This window comes from Apaloderma vittatum, unplaced genomic scaffold (genome assembly GCF_000703405.1).
Source record: "Apaloderma vittatum isolate BGI_N311 unplaced genomic scaffold, ASM70340v1 scaffold5045, whole genome shotgun sequence".
Lineage (NCBI taxonomy): Eukaryota > Metazoa > Chordata > Aves > Trogoniformes > Trogonidae > Apaloderma > Apaloderma vittatum.
The window spans coordinates 31,681-50,239 of record NW_009715342.1 but is presented as its reverse complement, the minus strand read 5'-3'; the positions used below and the strand labels follow the sequence as shown (position 1 = coordinate 50,239).

The following is an 18,559-nucleotide window of genomic DNA, read 5'->3' as shown; positions in this document are numbered from 1 at the left end:
TAAATGCACAGACTCAAAACCTGTACACCACGTAACACCTAACACGCAACAAAAGGAATTGTATATAATTCTCAAGATTCTCTCATCTTCTACTCCGATTCTTACTCTAACTCTGGTTTCTCCATCTATATCACAAACTTTGGCATCCGCTTTCATTTTCCTCCTTGAATCCCATCTTTTATCAAGCTTTTCCTGCCTACAACTGTAAAGCTAAATCTAGAAAGAGGACTCAGTGACTAAGGCAGCACTGAAGGTCAGCTCAGGACTGTTAAATCTAAAATATAAATATATAAAAAAATTCCTAATATTTTAAATTTATCTGCATGCTTAGTAATCTAATGTGATACTGCCACAAAATGTTCAGAGTTTCAGACTGGCTATGATTCAGGCAGTAGGCAGAGAAACTACTGTAACCCCTGCAGTGGTGAGTGAGTTTTTGAACTCCACCTATGTATGCCTAACACCTAGCTTTTCCTCAAATATAATTGTGACTGTTCTCTTTTAAAATATTCAGAGTTTTAAGTGACAGTGGAGTTCACCCTTAGGATTATGATCAGTGGTTGCAGCAATTACAACAGACGAGAGAGACCCAGAGAAACAATTTGAAATTGTTTTTACTTCCAGGTAAGCCCCCAATATCAAGCTAAAGAAGTGAGACCAGACCTCTCTCACAGCTGTTTATAAAAATTATGGTCTTTAACAAGTATGTGGAAGTAAAACAAATTACAGGTTTCCTGATATATGCTGAATTTGTGCCTATATATTTCATTTTAAGCTATTCTAACACAAAATTCTTCAGTCTCTTTAAGTACTGGATAATTATTTTTATTTTAATTATTCAGCAACTGTAATATGACTGTCTAAGGAACTGACTGGGTTTTGACTTAATTGTGCATTTCCATTTCACTTATGGCAGCTTGGTTGAATATATCTTTATGTCTTAATTTAGCCAGTTTAAGTACAACTATCAGAGAAGCTACAGTATCATACAATTATGAATGAAAAGCTGTGGTTAAAAATTCAGAAAATTAGCTTGACAAAGCAGAATAGTGTAAGAAGGGGTTGAGGTTCTTATAATGTGACCTATCTCAGCACTTGGTTAACATGTAAAAATATGAAACTTGAAAAAATTTCTAGAGAGCACTCTGATAGCAGAATATTGTGGTTTGGCTTCCTACTTGTCTTTCCAGACCCTTCACTAGTCTAAAGGTAGTGAAAGCTGAAATATCTGTAGGCCAATTATTGTTTTAAAAGCACAGCTTGTTTGCTTGCTTTCTTCTACCTTCTCACCCTTTGTTTTCATTAGCAAGGAAATGGCATTGCCCTTTAAGTGACATTGTCACTTATATTTACAATAGGAGAATGAAAATACAGCTGTGAGTATCTGAGAATCCATAAAGTTGATACAAAGTACAGACAAAAAGCAATGCTCTAGGGACTAAATCTATCAAAATAAAATCTCATAAAGCTACTCACTGAGATGTCCCCTATATTTAAAAATTCGGAGACTTTAGAGTTGTCACTTGAAATGCCCAGTAAACAAGTGTTATTAAATTCACTTTTATAGAGCACTCACAACATGCCTTGTAATAACATCTTTGGCGGTGGAGAAGAAGGGAAGATGTGTTGCAACCCTATGTTATATGAAGTCCAAGAAGATAGTTGAATACAATGTTGCCACAAGGTTGCAGTTCAGACCTTAGCTGATATTTAGTGTAAGGCTTCTAACTACATCTCAATGACAAACATAACGCATCTCAATTACAACACACTTAAACTTTTAAACCAAAAGGACATCCACCATGTCAGGATTTATAAAGGAGCTGATTATGTTCCTCCGTATTATGTCTATACTCAAACCAGCACTGAGACTTAGGTCCTTGACTATAGCTTAAGAGTGCTTCATTCTTCATCTACAATAATAATTAAATATCTTTGCTTTGATGAAATGTTTTCAGTTTCCTTCCAGATTTTTAATTAATTCTACAGAGCAGAAGCTGAATCACATCTCTTTTGGGAAGCACTTTGGGGAGCAGCAGTCTTTGTGAAGTTAAAAGCCAGAGGTTCTGGCTGTGGCTCTGTCATACCCAGAGCTACAGCCTGGGCTCCAAGTAGCTCTGTAGGGGAATTTTCACTGCAAATTTTCCCCAAGGGAAACTACCAAACTCTGTGTTCTTTGGTTTGGTTTATTTTTTTTTTCAGTGTAAGAAATGCAGATCAAAACTCCTTGTTTTGCTCTTTTGCCTCACCGAAAGAGACAACAACAAACCTATGACAGTAAATTTGTCACTTTCCCAGATCCCTGCGTTTAAAAGAGTGAAAATGCACCATTCCTTCCCGCAGTCCTGCTGCCGTGAGGGCAGCCCCTGCAGCACGACCGCCTTGGCAGGGAGCACCGGGCTCCTAGCAAAGCGCCTGCCCGGAGCCCTGGGGGCTGGTCCTGTGCCCGCTTTCAGGGAGGGCAGTGGGAAATCTCTCAGAGAGAGGGCACATGCCCAGTTTGGTAGTGAAAGGCCAGGAAAAAAATTGCGTGTTTCTGGGGTGCGAGGGTCAAAGCGTGGAGCCCTCAGTCACCCTGCCTGGCCCCGGTGAGGGCGGCTGTGGCCACCCCTCGGCTCAGTGCCCGCCTGCGCCTCAGCCTGGAGGGAGGCCTCTGGGCACCGCCCAGCGGCAGCATCTGCCTCAGCCTCCGCTCCCTGCCAGGCCCTCCTGCCCTTCGGCCCCATGGCCGTCCCGGTCTTCTGCAACGCCTGCTTCTGTGAGCCTCGCAGGCCCACCCCGCGCTTCAACCTCACAAGCTGTGGCCATGTTATCTGTGAGATCTGCCTCCAGAAAGGTAATGGCTGCTGCAGGCACGGGCGGCTAGGCCGCGGCTTTGGTGGGTCTGGCGTGTATCCATTCACCGTAACTATCGGCATTTCTGCCTCGCTGTGGAAAAAAGAAAGGCCTGAGCCTTTCTTCTTGTCGAGCGAATGTTGTCGATAAACCGTTTCAGTTCTTGCTACTGATTTTCTTTCAGTAGTAAAAACCACCTGGGTCTGCCTCCAGGTGAATCTGGCTTGGAGAGCAGGACTTAGAGAAAACGTAAGGCTTTGATAAAAACTGAGCCTGGATGCTTGTGATCCACAGTTGTGTTGTAAAAATACCAGATGACCTTCGATTTTGTATAATTTTGTAACAGGTGTGCTTTTTCATGTGAAAGAGCAATTTGTGAAACGTAGGACTTGTTTAGGGCAGGTTTTGCTAATAGCCTTAAGATATTTTAGATCTCAGTATTATCCCTGAAATCTAGAAAATATTCGGTGGCGTTAGGAAGGATTGAAGCGATGTTTTGCAGCTCTTCTGTGCTGTATTCAATTTCTGAGTCATATTCTGGGACTCCTGTGATGTGCTGACATGAAGATCTGTGAGGAGTATGGAAGTTACTTCTCAAAATAAAAAAAAAATAGCAGAAGAATATCAACCTTTTTTTCCCTTTGAGTTCATTCTCAATGCCCTGTGTTTGGTAAGGGCATGCAAAATAAATGATCAATCGGTATTTTAGAATTAAAAACTTTTACTGAAAAGTTTTCACAGGGTTGATGTTGAGGATAGAGGATCATAAAATGCAGCCTCTAAATACAACTTGCAGACTCCTAGAACTTGAACAACAGCTTTCCTTTCTGCCCATAATATTGTTCAGCAGCAATAAACTGAGACATTATCTAAATATTTTTGTTGTGAATTAAATAGTAATGATAGCATCAGGTGTAAAATGTATTTACTTCTTAAAGACACTTATAAACATTGATCCTTAGGATCCTTAGAAAGAAAGCAGACAGTAAAATTATCGGTTATAAATATTGTAGTAATATGCATTTATTAGAAATTTGATAATATGTTTGCAAATAATCAAACATTTAAAAAAGACATTACAGTTTTAAAAAAGATTTGAGGAAGTTTTCACTGGGAAAAATCACAAAGTAACATTTTAATTCCTTGAAATTAGATTTTCATATATTTTATGAAGAGAGACACACTGGGCCTCAATCTAAAAAGTCGTATGTCTGCACTCATTAGTGCACTTAAGCATACATTTAATTAAACAGGCAAGTACTCCTATTTAAATCAACGAAACTAAAAGTCACCTGCATTCAGTGACAGTAATGATATTCATAAAATCATTTACATGAGTGATTATTTATAAGAGTAGGACCTGATGACATTCACATATATTTTCCCTGTGCATCTCTGTGCAATGGTTATAGAATCAAATTCTCTATTCATGTTTATTTGCATTTCTTGTACAACCTTCAGATTCTTTCCATAAGCTCCAAACAAAGGTTTAGGTATCAATTTCTATTAAAAATATGTTCAATATCTATTCAGTTTGATGTATATTTTATATGTGTCTTTACCTTACAGGCAAAAAAGATGAATGTTTGATCTGTAAAACCTCTTGTCGTACATTAGTCCTTTCAAAACAGGTAAAGGAAGCTTTAGTATTTTTGTATTGCACTAATCTGTAGTTTGATTAACAGTTAAATTATCTGCATTACAAAATACTTTCTTTTTGTTTGCCAACTACGACATGAGTGTTTACTGTTGATAGGTTGATAGAATTAAATACTTATGCACTAAGTAACTTTTAGTTTTATGAATTCCTTCAAATAAAAGCCTATGGAAACTTTTTAGGTTTTCATTCTCTAATGGACTATAAATCACTCCGACCTTTTCAAGAAACGTGACTGGCTACTGTGTAAAATCAGTGTCTACTTCCAAAATACAGAAAAAATCTATTGATTTTGGCATTGGTACATCAAAAATGAACTGTAATGAATTATTTCATGTAATGGACTGAATCAAAAATCTATATGGTGGTGCACCAACATTTTAAAGTGTATTGGGTTATTTTCCATGTTTTCTCTTAAGCTTAACCATATTCCTCATGGCCATGTGGTTAGGAGAGGATCTGAAATATTGTTGGGAATTCTTGTTATTTGCTAGAGAATGAACAGGTTTTAATTCCCTTTCTTGAGAAATCATTAGAAAGATTTAATTTTCCCCTTTCTCCCTTGAACCATCTTCTCCTTAGCTGATTTCTGAAATGTGAAAACATATGTTCCGGGATTGATGCCTACTTATGAGACAATCCTACCTTCCAATGACAGAAGAAAAATACTCAAGGCATTCAATACAACTGACACATGATGTGCTATAAGGCTATAAGGCAATCACATATATGAAACAGAATGGAATTTGGGACTAACCCTGAAGAGGTGACCTTCAAGGAGGTCATGATTTCTCTAGATAGGTTTAAAACTGAGCTGATCTACATCTAAATACAGAAATCTTTGCCTCTACATACTGTGTATAAAAAAAAGTAAACCCCTCTTACGCTATATTTCATATTCTTAAATATAGAATCTTGCAGAACTGAAAAAAGATCAGGAAGACAAGGCTGCAATCTCTAGATAGGTTTAAAACTGAGCTGATCTACATCTAAATACAGAAATCTTTGCCTCTACATACTGTGTATAAAAAAAAGTAAACCCCTCTTACGCTATATTTCATATTCTTAAATATAGAATATAGAATATAGGCTGCAAAAAGTTAAAAATTGCAGCAAAACAACTGAAGGCAAATATAATCTGAAGGAATAATACAGGCAGTAATCAAATTAATAAAAAAAGCAAAAAAACCCCTCATAAAACTTCTAAAAGAGCTATTTGAATAAGCTTTCAATATCAGCATACCTTTGCTGTAAGTTTTGTTATTAATGTAAGGCACGGAATAATTTAGAATGTCTGGGACCTCTGGAGATCATCTTGTCCAACACCTTGCTCAAAATAAAGCTAATTTTGAAGTTAGGTCAGTCTTAGATCGCAGCATTTCAACATACCTTCGTAATCTATTTCGAAAATAGAGAAAGACTTTAAAAATAAAATGTTTGGGATATGAAGAAAGATATAGATGTTTTATTAGAACCTGCCACTGCTCTGTAGGACTGGAAGGAAGTAAATTACCATATTCTTTCCAAAAGCCATTCACGATGATTGCTTAGCCTTGATTAAGAACAGATAAAATGATTGGAATGATAATTAAAGGTGAATATAAAAAAGCCATGGCTCTATAATTCAGGAACCCTAGTGCAAATATACCTGGTAACCTTTATGAGCTTGATGCTATGGAAGAATTTGCAATGAGTGGGAGGTTTTATAAATGTGTTAAAACTCCTCATTAAATTGCATAGTGGGGCAATCAACATTTTCACATTAAATATTCTCATCTTTACAGTAATGCATGCTTGTCACCTTTATATCTTCCTTCTACGTCTTATGATCTCTTCTTGCTTTTTCCCAGAGGATGGTTAAGTGTTATGATAAATCAGAATCTCACTGTTCATTATTTCAAAATATCGTATTAACGTCTGCTACTCCTCCATGCAACAGATAGAATATAAACAGTGTTCTGCAAAGCTTTATTTTAACAAGTTTTTACATCAGCAACAAAGCTGCTTGGTTTTTATTTCTTTTCGAATCTGGTAGGTGCTTAAACTAAGTTCATGGCTTTGTTAGGACCCCAAATATGTTTATTATCTTGTTTATATTTTCTTTATTTAAATACCACAGACTGTGCTGTCTATCTGCTTTTCTCTTTCTCAGTCTGCCAATGAACCTTCTGGAAATTTTTGAACCTTTCGGCTAATGTAAACCAAATTCGAAAGCGCCAAAGTCTCAAGTGTAATTAATTTCCTCCTGTGAGTTTTATAAAAAAAAAATAACTGTATCTGGGCAAAGAAAGAATGAGCAATTTAGTTTCCCATGGGGGGAGAAATGCAGGTGAGGTCTGTCAGGCATCAGGTCTGCATTTGGGAGCCACGTGCAGTTCTGCAGTAACCAAGGAGGGCACGTCCCGCTTGCTCGGGTGAATTGCTATTTGGGACATCAAAGTAGATGGTGTCAGAATACAGGGAACAAAAGATATAAACCTGTTGCAAATCCAGGTTATTAATTTGGCTCCCCATGTAATTATTCTTCATACACAGGAGACTCAATTCCCTCTTACTATTAAAAATACATAAGCATACATGGAAAATAGGTTTGATAAATACAGCTTTTATTCAGTCTTGCATATCTGACTTTATACCAGTGTCATACTGTTTGCGGAGTAGGTAACAATTTTATCTATATGTTTGTGCATTTCCTAATGAAGAAAGGCCTAAATCATTTTGATTTCAGTGCAATATTTTTAATTTAAGTCGTAACCCTTCTTATTTTCTTAGTAGCCTAGAAAACTGTTGCTTCATTCACAGGTGGCACAGTTCTTATTTCTTTCAGTAATTGACCTTTCAATAATTTTAAAATATTTTTTTTTTTTTGAGATTCTTTATTACTTCTGGGATTAATTTACATTTTACCTGCGACAGCCCAGTTCTTTTTGACTGGATTTTGAAAAGTAGTTCCTTACATGAAGGTTACCTTTTTTCTGGAACAATCCTCTTTTATCATCTAAGTAGGCTTTTGATTTTTTATTCAACTTTTAGCTAGTCGTAAATCTAGCTTCTGTTATACAATCACAACGTATCAAAGAGAAGCTTCCGGTTTACAGGTAGATTTTAGTTCATTTTCTGTTTGCTAGATACCTCATTTTAAAAAATGATGATGAGAAACATCCATGTGGATGGTGAGAACTAAAAATGTTTTGAAAAGGGACTGCCAGAAATCTGGCTGTTAGTCTGAAGGCAATGCCACTCTCAAGAGACCATAACATTTTCCTAGAAAGTCCTCTAGAAATTGTTATTGTGTTAGTTACAATACATGGATATGTGTGTAATATATTTAAGCAAAAGCACAAAGCCTTTCAGATGGTTAATAGAGGCATTAAATAAAACTGTACCATCCTACTTCTGATCTGTGCAGTTTTTTCCTTACATCAATCAATTTAAAGAAGACTTCACAAAATGCTTTAATCGATATAACTTGCAAATAAAGATGCTAACCTTGGTATACTTTCTTTTCTTGGTAGACGAGTCCTGATATTCAATCACTGTTCATGGGAATAGATGTGTTATGCAAGAAATATTCAAAAGAAATAACACAGGTGAATCTGCCTTGAAACTTTTTAACTCTATAAAATAGTTGCCATCTTCTACTATTTTTTATATAAATGGGAAAAATACATGAGTAAATGCTTGAAAATGAACGTATGCCTGTTACTGTCTTTAATTCCTTAATTCCACAGTTTTGAAGTTCTCAGGAAAGCACAAATTATTCATCACGGTCAGTCCCTATGTTTTCAAACTCCCTCCGAGGACCACTAGTCTGCTTATTTTAATGGTGTAAAATCACTTTCAATGCCATGCAATGAAAAATAAGATCTGCCAGAAGCTTAAACATGCCCAGATACTGTGCCTTAATTAGAGCAGTAAAAAGTTACATAGCGAAAACGTGAGCCACTACAGTCTTGTGCTGAATGCACTCTCTCTCTCAAAAAAAAAAACAAACCGACAAAAAACACAGGTCTACTTTCCTTCAGAGAGATGCAATAAATGATTCCGAGGTGAATTTCCTCCCTATTGTGAACTCCAGGCAGGATCCCTTCCTCCAGACTTAGTTTCCAGTACAGACCTTTAGTAGATGTCTGGGTTAAATGAATATATAAACTCCCGTTGCCTCCTCATTTTCTGTATCTCTTCACCTTGGCTTTGGGACTTGTCCTTGTCCTTGTTCCTCTTACTGAGCATTTCAGTCACAGTTTCAACCACTCTAGGTTGAACTGTAGTAGCTGACTCTCCCTGAACCCACTTGGAACCTTCATCGTATATTCTCATATCCCTTGGACTGGTACTTGTTTGACCTTGCGGTGAGTTTCCTGATCCAGAAGAAAAGTAACCCAGGGACCATCACCCTCTTTCTTCAATGGTGATTATGGATTCACATTTGCTCTACTCTGTGCTTCACAAACTTCTCCAAAGCTGACCATGGTCCCTTTTCTCAGCATTTTGCCTCCTAAGATGCATGTGTGACATAAGGTAAACAAGAAGCCTTCTCCTATCCTTCCATGCACACTTTTCAACAGCATGTACAGTGACCAGCAGTTATTCTGTAAACTTAACAAATCCAGACAGCTACACCACCAATCCCAAGTGAATACAAACTTCTGTGATGTGTCAAAGAAAGGAAAAAGAGGACACAATCTGAAAAGACTGAGGTGGGTTTTCCATACCCCAATAACCTATGGGAAACAGGTTGAAGTGTAATTAAGGCATTAAGGTATGTTCAGAACTTCTACCAGCATCAAAAGACATAAGAGCAGCTTGTGCTCTGTTAGGGCAAAGGTTTGACTAATCTAAAATCCTGTCACAACAGCAGGTGCTTAGGGAAGTGAATGGAGCAAGGCTGGCACATAATAATGTGTCTTCAGAATATACTCCTAGCTTTCAACAGTGTGTGGCACATGGACTTCTCAAGGTGAGGTTCGTGCCTTTGCACTCAAAAGCTTTGAGGGGATATTTTCTCCCATGGAATTGTCAAGTTTTTTTCTGAATATTTAGAATCTACCCCACACCATGGAAGGGAGGTCCGCAGATTTAATACACTGTGATGATTACCTTTGCCAGGTTTTAATCTGCTACGTGCTAGTTTCATCTGATAGTCTTGAGGGGTATAGTTTTGATACACTTGAGATACTTTCTAGAGGAAAAACTACATTCCTGTGCACTCCATCTGTGCAAATCTTTAGTTTTGGACTGCTAATACATCCCTTCTTCAACTGTCTTTTTTTAGCCATGAAGATTTGTGATCTATGTGATCATTCTTTTAGCGATGCTCTTAAACACCTCTGATTAATTTGAACTATTTCCAGACCTACTGTATCCTACTATATCCTGTCTTCAGATGCTAAGAAGACTCAGGATACAGTGACATACTTTTTTTTTTAGTGAAATAGATGTTCCATATTCTGTTCAGTTTTTAACCACTTCTAAGATGTGATTTGCTTTTTTAACTGTTACTGAGCACTGGATTAATGTTTTCACAGATTTCTCCTTTATAGACCCAACATCTCTTTTCTGAGTGGTGAGAGGCAGCTCAGAACCATTACTTTCTCAGTGGCTGTCTCTTGCATCTGTTCTTCTGAAGAGACTTCTGTCTTTTCAGAATGTTTCTTCTCAGTTGGGTTTTCTGATGGTTTTGTTACACATGAGAAGATTTATTAGTAAGTTATTACCTGTTGTAATTTGTTCCTCAAGCTCTCATCTTGCCTACCATGTGTGGTTTTACTTTTACTCTCATGGTTTATGATCCTTGTTTGGACCCAAGAAGTGCCTACACACCACTAGACAGTGTGTCTAACAATTATTTCTTAATTAACAGGAAATTTTTACAGGGCAAGTTATAATTGCCAGTAAGACACATTACTTTTTATGTTGCCATTAATTTTATGTGTTTGCTTAGCACTAATGAATAAGAAACACCACAGCTAAATTGGCTTTCCAATGCCTTTACCTCATTATTGAACACAGTGTTACAATATAAATTCAGTGAAATAAATCTACCAACTCTAGGATAGGTCGTACTAGATCAAGCAAACTTTATAAGACTTTATCAGTAATAGTATCTTAGAATGTTTTCTGGGGGAAGATTTAAAGAAGATACATTAAATGTTTATTAAAATACAGAAAAAATGAATACTGTGAAGTAGGTCTCAATTCCTTTTTTGCTTATGTGGCATAAATGTAATTAGGTGAAACTTACAGATATAACTGTATTTATTTTTAGATTTCTGAATTTCAAGAAAGACATCGTAAACATTTATTAGCATACCAAAGACAAAAGGTAACTCTAATTATGGTGTGGGGTTTTTTTGTTGCTTGGGTTTGCAATGTTACTTTAGTTTATTTTTAGAAAATATATTCACCTTACAACAATTTGTCAAGATTGCCTCATTTTTGTTATTACAAATATCAGGTTTTAATTACTTAAAATCTGTGAGAATTTTATTAATTTATTTAATAAAACAGATTTTAGTTGTGAAGTGACTGAGATTAAATGGACAGTCAAATGACAGGGAGAGAAGAAACCAACTCACTGCCTGGAGGAGAAAGTGGGAGAGGCGGGGAGAGGTTGGTACTCAGAGGAAAAGCCTAGAGGGAAGGAAGACTAAGGCTGACAAACTAAAGAGAAGCTTGAGCAATGGAGGGCAAGGGCTAGTATCCTGAATCAGGGAGAACTCTGTTGAAAGGGAAATAGATTTAATTACTCTGTAGAAACCAGTACTGTATGTGTGAGTTTGTCTCTTCCTCTGTAGATAGGAAAGACAATTTCTTTTTCATTACTTAGCTGCTTCTGAATATCTGACAAAATAGTTGGCTCTTCCATTCATTTCTAAGGACGTGTCCCAACTGGGCAGCACTGGTGAATCAACCCCTCAGTAGGCACCTTATGTATGAAATAACAGAGGCAAACTCATAGAGCTGGCCAGTTGGCCGTTTTGTGTGTGAGGAGTGCAACTGATGCGGTTCCCATGGATAGAAGAGCTCGGAAACTCGAGTGTCTGTGGCCCATTCGCCCCTCTTTTCAAGGGCTGCATTTTGGGATCTGGCTTAGTGTACTGTGCAGTGGTTAGTTCTTCCAAGGTCCTGTCCTGCTTTCAAAACCAGGCCATGCAATCTGTATTGTAGTGTAATTGTATTGACTCTGCGGGGTAAGACTGAAACCTGCTGGCAAAGTAAAACAGAACTTTTAACATAATTTTGTATAAATAGAAATCTTATCTCCAAAGAATCTGTACAGAGTTTTAATACTTTTTGACGGTAAGTTATTTACTGTTGAGATATTAATTTAACGGTTGTTAAATTAATCGTCCTCAGGGACGCTGCTTGACCTGAGGAAGGTGTTTAGGTGACAGTGTACAGAAACAGCTGTAGATTTAGTTGTTTGCTATTCCAGTGGCACACTAATTTGGGTGATTTTGTTGTTGTTTTATCCATTCCACGTATCTGTCAGTATTTTAAAATCGCTTGCAGTGGATCAGGGTCTGAAGAGTCTGGTTGTCTTACATACCCTATGTGCAGCTATGGATAGCACTGGTGAGGCTGTTTTGATGGAGAAATGGTTTGACAGTGAGACTGAGGTGAGCAAGAGAGAGAAGAGTTACCCTGTGCATCTCCTTCCTGTGAGTTGCAGTTAGTAGTGCTGCCTTTTTCAGGGCTACTGGGAGGGAGCCTGAAAGAGCTGGGGAAGGCTAGATCACAGCTGGCAGAGCCACACAGGAGGAGAGAATGGGAGTAGATGCTCAGACTTGGGTTTATAATCTCCATTTGAGTCTTCCTGCCACTGGCTTTGTGATGAAGGTGAGCAGGAAAAGGATGGAGCAAAGAGTGATTTAAAGTATAAACAGTTTGGCTAATGGCAATGGCCCCCGAGGAGGTGAGGAAGCACAGATCTACCCCTGGAATCAAGTGCTTCTTTCTGCCACTCTGCAGGTCTTGGCCTTTGGGAAGGGCAGAGTACTGCATAAGGAAATTCCCAGCTGGATTCTCATGCTTGGCTGTTTTGCTTGTGGTCCCTTTCCCACTTTATCCTTGTCACTATCAACCAGCCACTCTCACAACCTTGATAAAAGCTTCTTTGTTGCTGTTCCTGTGAGCTGTACAGATACTAGGGTGCAGATGATGGTGTGTGGTGTGGGCACTTCACTTGCCCAGCAAGTCTAGACCCCATGTTGTGCTAGGATGTGAAGATACTGAAAACCAAATAGTCACCTTCTTTAAGGCATTTTGGCCTTAAAATGATCCAGTCCTACAGAGTGACAGGGTAAAGGACACTGTTCCTGACACCTGTACTGGTCACTATCTTAGTTAAACCTCTCTTTAGGAAAAAGAAAGAAAAAACCACAAAAAATTAGATCTTATATAAATTGGTTTTTGTCTTTAATCACAGAGTTACATGTGTGCAAAAAGAGCATAATATCTCCCACAAACAATATGATTTCATAAGGGTACATCAAGTAATGTTATTAAAGAATTCTAATGGTACTGTGAGGAGAAGCATGAAAAGTTAACAGGAAGATTAATTTGTCTTCAAATCAAAATATGAATTGTGTGAAATAATGAAGGGCTCGGGTCACACAATGGAAATTAAGGATAAAATGCAGATGAAGTATTGAGATTATTGAGTAAATTTCTACATCCTTCGTAACGATAATGTATGGTCAGATAGTGAAAGACTATAAAAAATACACATAATAGAGAGTTGGTCTGAAGTTCTTGGCCTTAAAGTTATTCAATTTTGCAAACTCATAACATTCTTTAACAGATATTTTTGGTTATGTCTGTAACATAATTGGAAACACTTTTCACATAAGCTTGTTACAAATAGATACCGGAAAGAATTGAATACATTTTGATTCTGAAATGAGAAATGTGGGAACATGACATTTGGTATTTTGTACAATTGTGCTATCTTTTCCAGAATATTCCATAATAAATGCAACAAAATTTTTAGATCAGATATGGAAAAGAAGAAGAAAAATAAAACTATTTTTAAGCACTTTTTCTGTATTCATTTGTCCAACACTACCAGCACACTTAGCAAAAGATAATCAAACAAGTTTGTAACTGCCAAAATGAAGCTGTTTCCATGGATCCATGGAACAGCTGTAGTCTTACTGCAATAATTCTGGAATAGCAATGATCTCTAAGATTAAAACCAATAGAAAAAAGCCTTTCAACACTTTAGAATACAAATTGTATTCAAATGAAGTCATGTATGTCATATATCTCACAGACAGTAAAGTTGGAAGAATCTCTCAAGAAAGTAACAGAACAACTGCATCAGTTACAACGGTAAGAGGGTTAGTGCAGCAAAGGTAAATGAGAAATAGTCTCTGTAGTCAGACAACAGTAATTTAATTGATGAAACAATAAAAAGTCATGCTTTTTTTTTGTCTTTCTCAGATATTGTGTGTATAAACAGAAGCAGCATATTTCTTCAGAAATAAGTAAACAGTGATTTCTGTCATCAGGTCCATTTTCTTCACATTAATCAAGCTTGTCAGAAAGGAATTCTTTTGTTTCTACATTCAACTCAATAGTTACTATAAAAATGATCTTATAATGATCTCTATCATATAGATACCCATTTTTAAAATTTTCTTTGAATCTACGTGGACTTTTTTCCCAGCGGGCTTTGGAACACCAGCCTGCAAAGTACTGTGATATCTTTCTTAGTATCTAGCCAATTTGCAATCTTATTGGAGTTTTGTAATATGGTTTCACAAACTATGGGCTGCCCCTAAGTCATCAGGGGGTACACTAAAATAACTCAGTTGCAAATCTAAACTGAAGTGGACATCACTAACATTTCTGCACTATCTTCACTCTTTTTTGTTGTTGTTTCCCTTTTAACATTATTTATGCTATACTTGCCGGAATTAATTGCTCCTATCTCTGTTTCAAAATCTATGTGACCTATACAGTACTCTAAATTGAATTAATGCAGAAAAAATGTACTATCTTACTGCTGTTTAAAAAAGTCTCCTTACCAGAACATAAAACAAAACACAAACGATACCAGATTCATCTACTGTGATCCACCTATGGTGAAATTATTACATTTTCCATATAACATTTGTTTCTATGTCCACTTTTATCATTTTCTAAGACCACTGGCAAAAAAAAATCTACTGACTTGGTCTGTTTTTTCCTCTTAGTGAATATGGGTATTAAGACTGCTTAGTGTATAGTTATAGTGTACTTCTCCCTGTAGATCCATCTTCTTCAGGGAAGCCCTTCATGAACACGACTTTATTAATATCAGTGATCAGGGATGCTGAAATCCTAATAAGCCCATTCATGAAACCAGAAATTTAATTACAAGATTTTGTTGATCTTTATTCCTTTTCTGTGTTTCTTCAGTATGTGCTTTCTTTTGACTCGTAGCACATATAATATCGTATTATGCTCTCTTATGCTGCTGGATGTAACATAACTGAAAGAAAAACAATGTAAAGGAAACTATGTACTTGGTGGCTTGTTGTAGTCTATATATTTTCATCCACTGCCTCCTTTCTCTTGTTGCATCTCAGACAAATAGCATCTTGGTTATACCAAATACAGAGTTCTTACTGAGTTTCAGGTTTTTCAGAGTTCTGTCAAGACAATGTGACCTCGGCCTTCTTCTTTCATGCCCAATTTGTCCCATTTTTTTGGGAAATATATACATTGAAATGAAGACTTCTTGCTCACTTGTAGTTAATATTTGTATTTTAACATCTGTTGTTCCATAAACTACTTTGTCATAATGTTATTCTAAATTGATATTGCTGGGCGTATGATGACTGATACAGATGTTATGATAAAGAGAAGTTAATATTTTATCTAATATATCGCTATTTTGTTTCATGGCAAATAACATCATGTTTAAGCCAGTTCTTGATGGATAAACTGCTTTGATTTTAGACTTTAATGACCAGCTAGACAAATGAACTAACCAAACCAGCTTTCAATTTATATCTGTTATTTCTTCTATTTCCTCTGTAGCATGAAACCTCCTGAAAAAACTACACAACTACCATTTTCCAGTACAAATAGAAATCCATTTTCCGGTAAGGAGTGTTGGTTTAAGATGCTAAGTATGGAATACATATCACTGGAAATATGTTCTAATAATGTTCTAATATTAAATTTATTAATGTCTTTAGTTTCTTCAAGAAACCAGAATGGTTATTCTTCATGTTCTCTTCATCCTAGTCATCCTTCCACTTCGGAAATGTATGTACAAATCTGTTAATTCTCAGTGAAAATCTTGACAGTGACAACATGCTGATATTTTATACACAAAACCATTTTTTTATTTGTAGTGAGTTTACAATGAGTATATTTTCTGAATTTGTGCCTTGTTTCTGCAAACTGTGCAGATATAAAATAACTGAGGATAGTCTTATCTATTCAAGTACATATTGTAGATGTTGCCTAAAATGCGATGCTCCTTCTAAAGAGATGTTCTAAAGAGACAGACAGACAGATAGTTGAACATACAGCTTGCCTAAGCTATACCTATTACTGTCACTTCATTTTTTATAAAAATTTTGAAATGCCCTTGTTACAGAAACAAGTGACAAATGTATAAATATGTGTATTTATTCTGACTAAAATACAAGAATAATGATGCTAATCATAAAATAACTTTCTCTGTAATTGACAAGACTAAAGCTCAGAATCAATTATAAGATTTTTTCTTACTGCTAGTGGGTTTGGGAACAAGTCCTAAATACTCATATGTGTTACACATTATCTATTCTATTTTTCTATTGTTAGTCAAATTTAATATGAAAAAATATAGCATAGTTTTAGTTGTTAAAATAATTGTGTTGTTTTTATTACAATGTAATACTTAATTGACCTTTGTAAGAATGGAGTCAATGGAGATTGATCCTGTACCTTCACCAATGAGGAAAGTAAGTAGGGTTGGTTTTTTTTAATACATGTTTGTATATATGTAAATGCTTTTGATTTCTCCTACTCTGTTAATACTGCAAAAAACAAGATTCCTCCCCGATCCATGCCCCCATTCAAAATAATTCTTGCGTACCTGTTGACTTCAGATATGCCTGATGCTTAGTAGAAGTCAGATGTTCCCTAAAGAAGAAATAAATAAATTTCTGGATTTATATTCTCCATATGTGATATAAAGGCTTTTAAACTTCTGATGCTAAGTTAAATGGCAAATTCTTGAAATCTCAGTACATTTATATTATAAATTGCTGTATCTGTTTCCTAAACAAACATTACCAATACATGAAACAGAGAGCTACGTTTAAATCTAAATTCTAATATATTAAGGACTGAAAATATATGAAAGATCTCCACCTTCACTAGATCTCATGCAGCTGTCTGCAGTGCAGATCTATTGCAGCATCCCCGGGTTTCCTTTATAACCCATAGGCTGATTATTTTGACAGGCCTGTGTCCATAGGTATAACCTAAGGATTAATATGTGTGATTCATCTCATTCTAAAGGAAACCCAATAGTTTCATTCCTGTTTGTCTTCCTTGACCATAAAGGGAGTTTCAGGGGATCAGGCTGGATATAAATGCTGTCATTGCAGTTACCAGAAGTGAACCACTTGGCACTCTTCACATCACACTGATTTTCAAAACATTCCTGAAATTTCGTTTTGCATGGATAAAAGTTGTTTGGTTTTGTTTTGTTTGTTGGATTTGTGGTTTTTTTTTCACAACGCAAATCAAGCCAGTCATTATCTTTCAACTTTCATAGATAACTTACTTTGTTGTTTGACCTTATGATGTTGTTTCTGTCTATGCCCAGGGGCATCAGCATGTGTATAGTGTCTTCACATGTTAAGAAATAATTAGGTGCAAAGTCAATGATATTTGAGTCGGGAATTTCAAGCTTTGAATGAAAACTGTAAGATGAGAATGAAGGCAGGATGTTTTCACTGTGTTAGTATTTTGGTTAAGAGAGGTAAGATCCAGGAGCAAATGCTAGCTTAAGAATGGAGTATCAGCACAGAAACTTATATAAGTGTCTGATACTTTCTCATCTGAATGTGACAGAGATGACTTCTTGGAATAAAACTAAAATACATATACTTTTACTGTAGATCTCTAAAAAGTAGTAACTTAATTCTGAAGTTTTGAATTTTAGTGCTATGATCAAAGCTGGCAGCAGGGAGCACAGACTTTATAGACCTCAAAACTGTAACACTTGCTTAAAATACCTTAATAATTAGCATCCTTATTGCACTGTAATTATTACCTTGCCATTCATTTAGCCTGAAACACCAACTGGTCCAACAAGATTATCATTAATAACTCCACCACAGGATGGACGCATGGGTGAGTAAAAATAAAGTTTGTAACCGGATCGCATTTGTACTATGTTCAGAGGTTTAGTAAATTAAAAACACACACATTAGCAATTTACTGAGCAAACCTGAATTGTGTTGAGGTATTAGGAACTAACCTTGTAGACATCAATCCAACAGACTGGAAATAGTTAAAAATGAAGAAAGAAGTAAGTCTTCCTAGTACTGACCTGCTCTGTTCTGTGAATAATTACTTGTAACCAGAATGATTGTTGTTGAGCAATCTTAGTCAACAGTTGCAACAAAAAGGCTGTAATGATGTGTGTGGTTGAATAGCCATACTTGCAATGTATGTTGTTGACCCTCTATTAACCTTCGTAGTTATATTTGTTTATAGTTACCAGAGATTAACATTGTCCATAATGTCATGTTAAAAATCACATGAGAAAAGGGGAAGAACTAAATGTAAGCTACAAAATGATTTTGTAACAAAAGCAAAGTAATCAAGGTGAGATCAAGAATTTCTTCGAAAAGGTTATTTTTTTGTCTTTTTCCACCATATCACCGTAATAGGGTATAAGACATTTAAGTAGCCTGTACTTCCTTTCATTCCTGGGCAATTTCAGAGCTTGGGTAATGCTCTGTTCACGACATGAATAAGAGCCTACTGAAATCAGTGCAGTATCCTTGAGTCCTGTTTGTTTATGAGGAGTTTCTGTTATAGAAGAGCCCACGGAGACCCTCCTGC

The 18,559-nt window shown here is 36.3% G+C and overlaps 1 protein-coding gene across 1 annotated transcript in view; it reads left to right on the top strand.

Moving 5' to 3' along the window:
* Positions 1-2,724: 2,724 nt before the first annotated feature.
* Positions 2,725-18,559, top strand: part of RNF212 (ring finger protein 212) — a 19,652-nt gene continuing 3,817 nt past the window's right edge. Inside the window, exons 1-9 of the mRNA XM_009869083.1 lie at positions 2,725-2,836; positions 4,405-4,466; positions 8,008-8,082; positions 10,761-10,817; positions 13,770-13,828; positions 15,524-15,588; positions 15,685-15,754; positions 16,395-16,440; positions 17,779-17,842. Coding sequence (XP_009867385.1) covers positions 2,725-2,836; positions 4,405-4,466; positions 8,008-8,082; positions 10,761-10,817; positions 13,770-13,828; positions 15,524-15,588; positions 15,685-15,754; positions 16,395-16,440; positions 17,779-17,842 — 610 coding nt within the window. The remainder of the gene's footprint in view (positions 2,837-4,404; positions 4,467-8,007; positions 8,083-10,760; positions 10,818-13,769; positions 13,829-15,523; positions 15,589-15,684; positions 15,755-16,394; positions 16,441-17,778; positions 17,843-18,559) is intronic.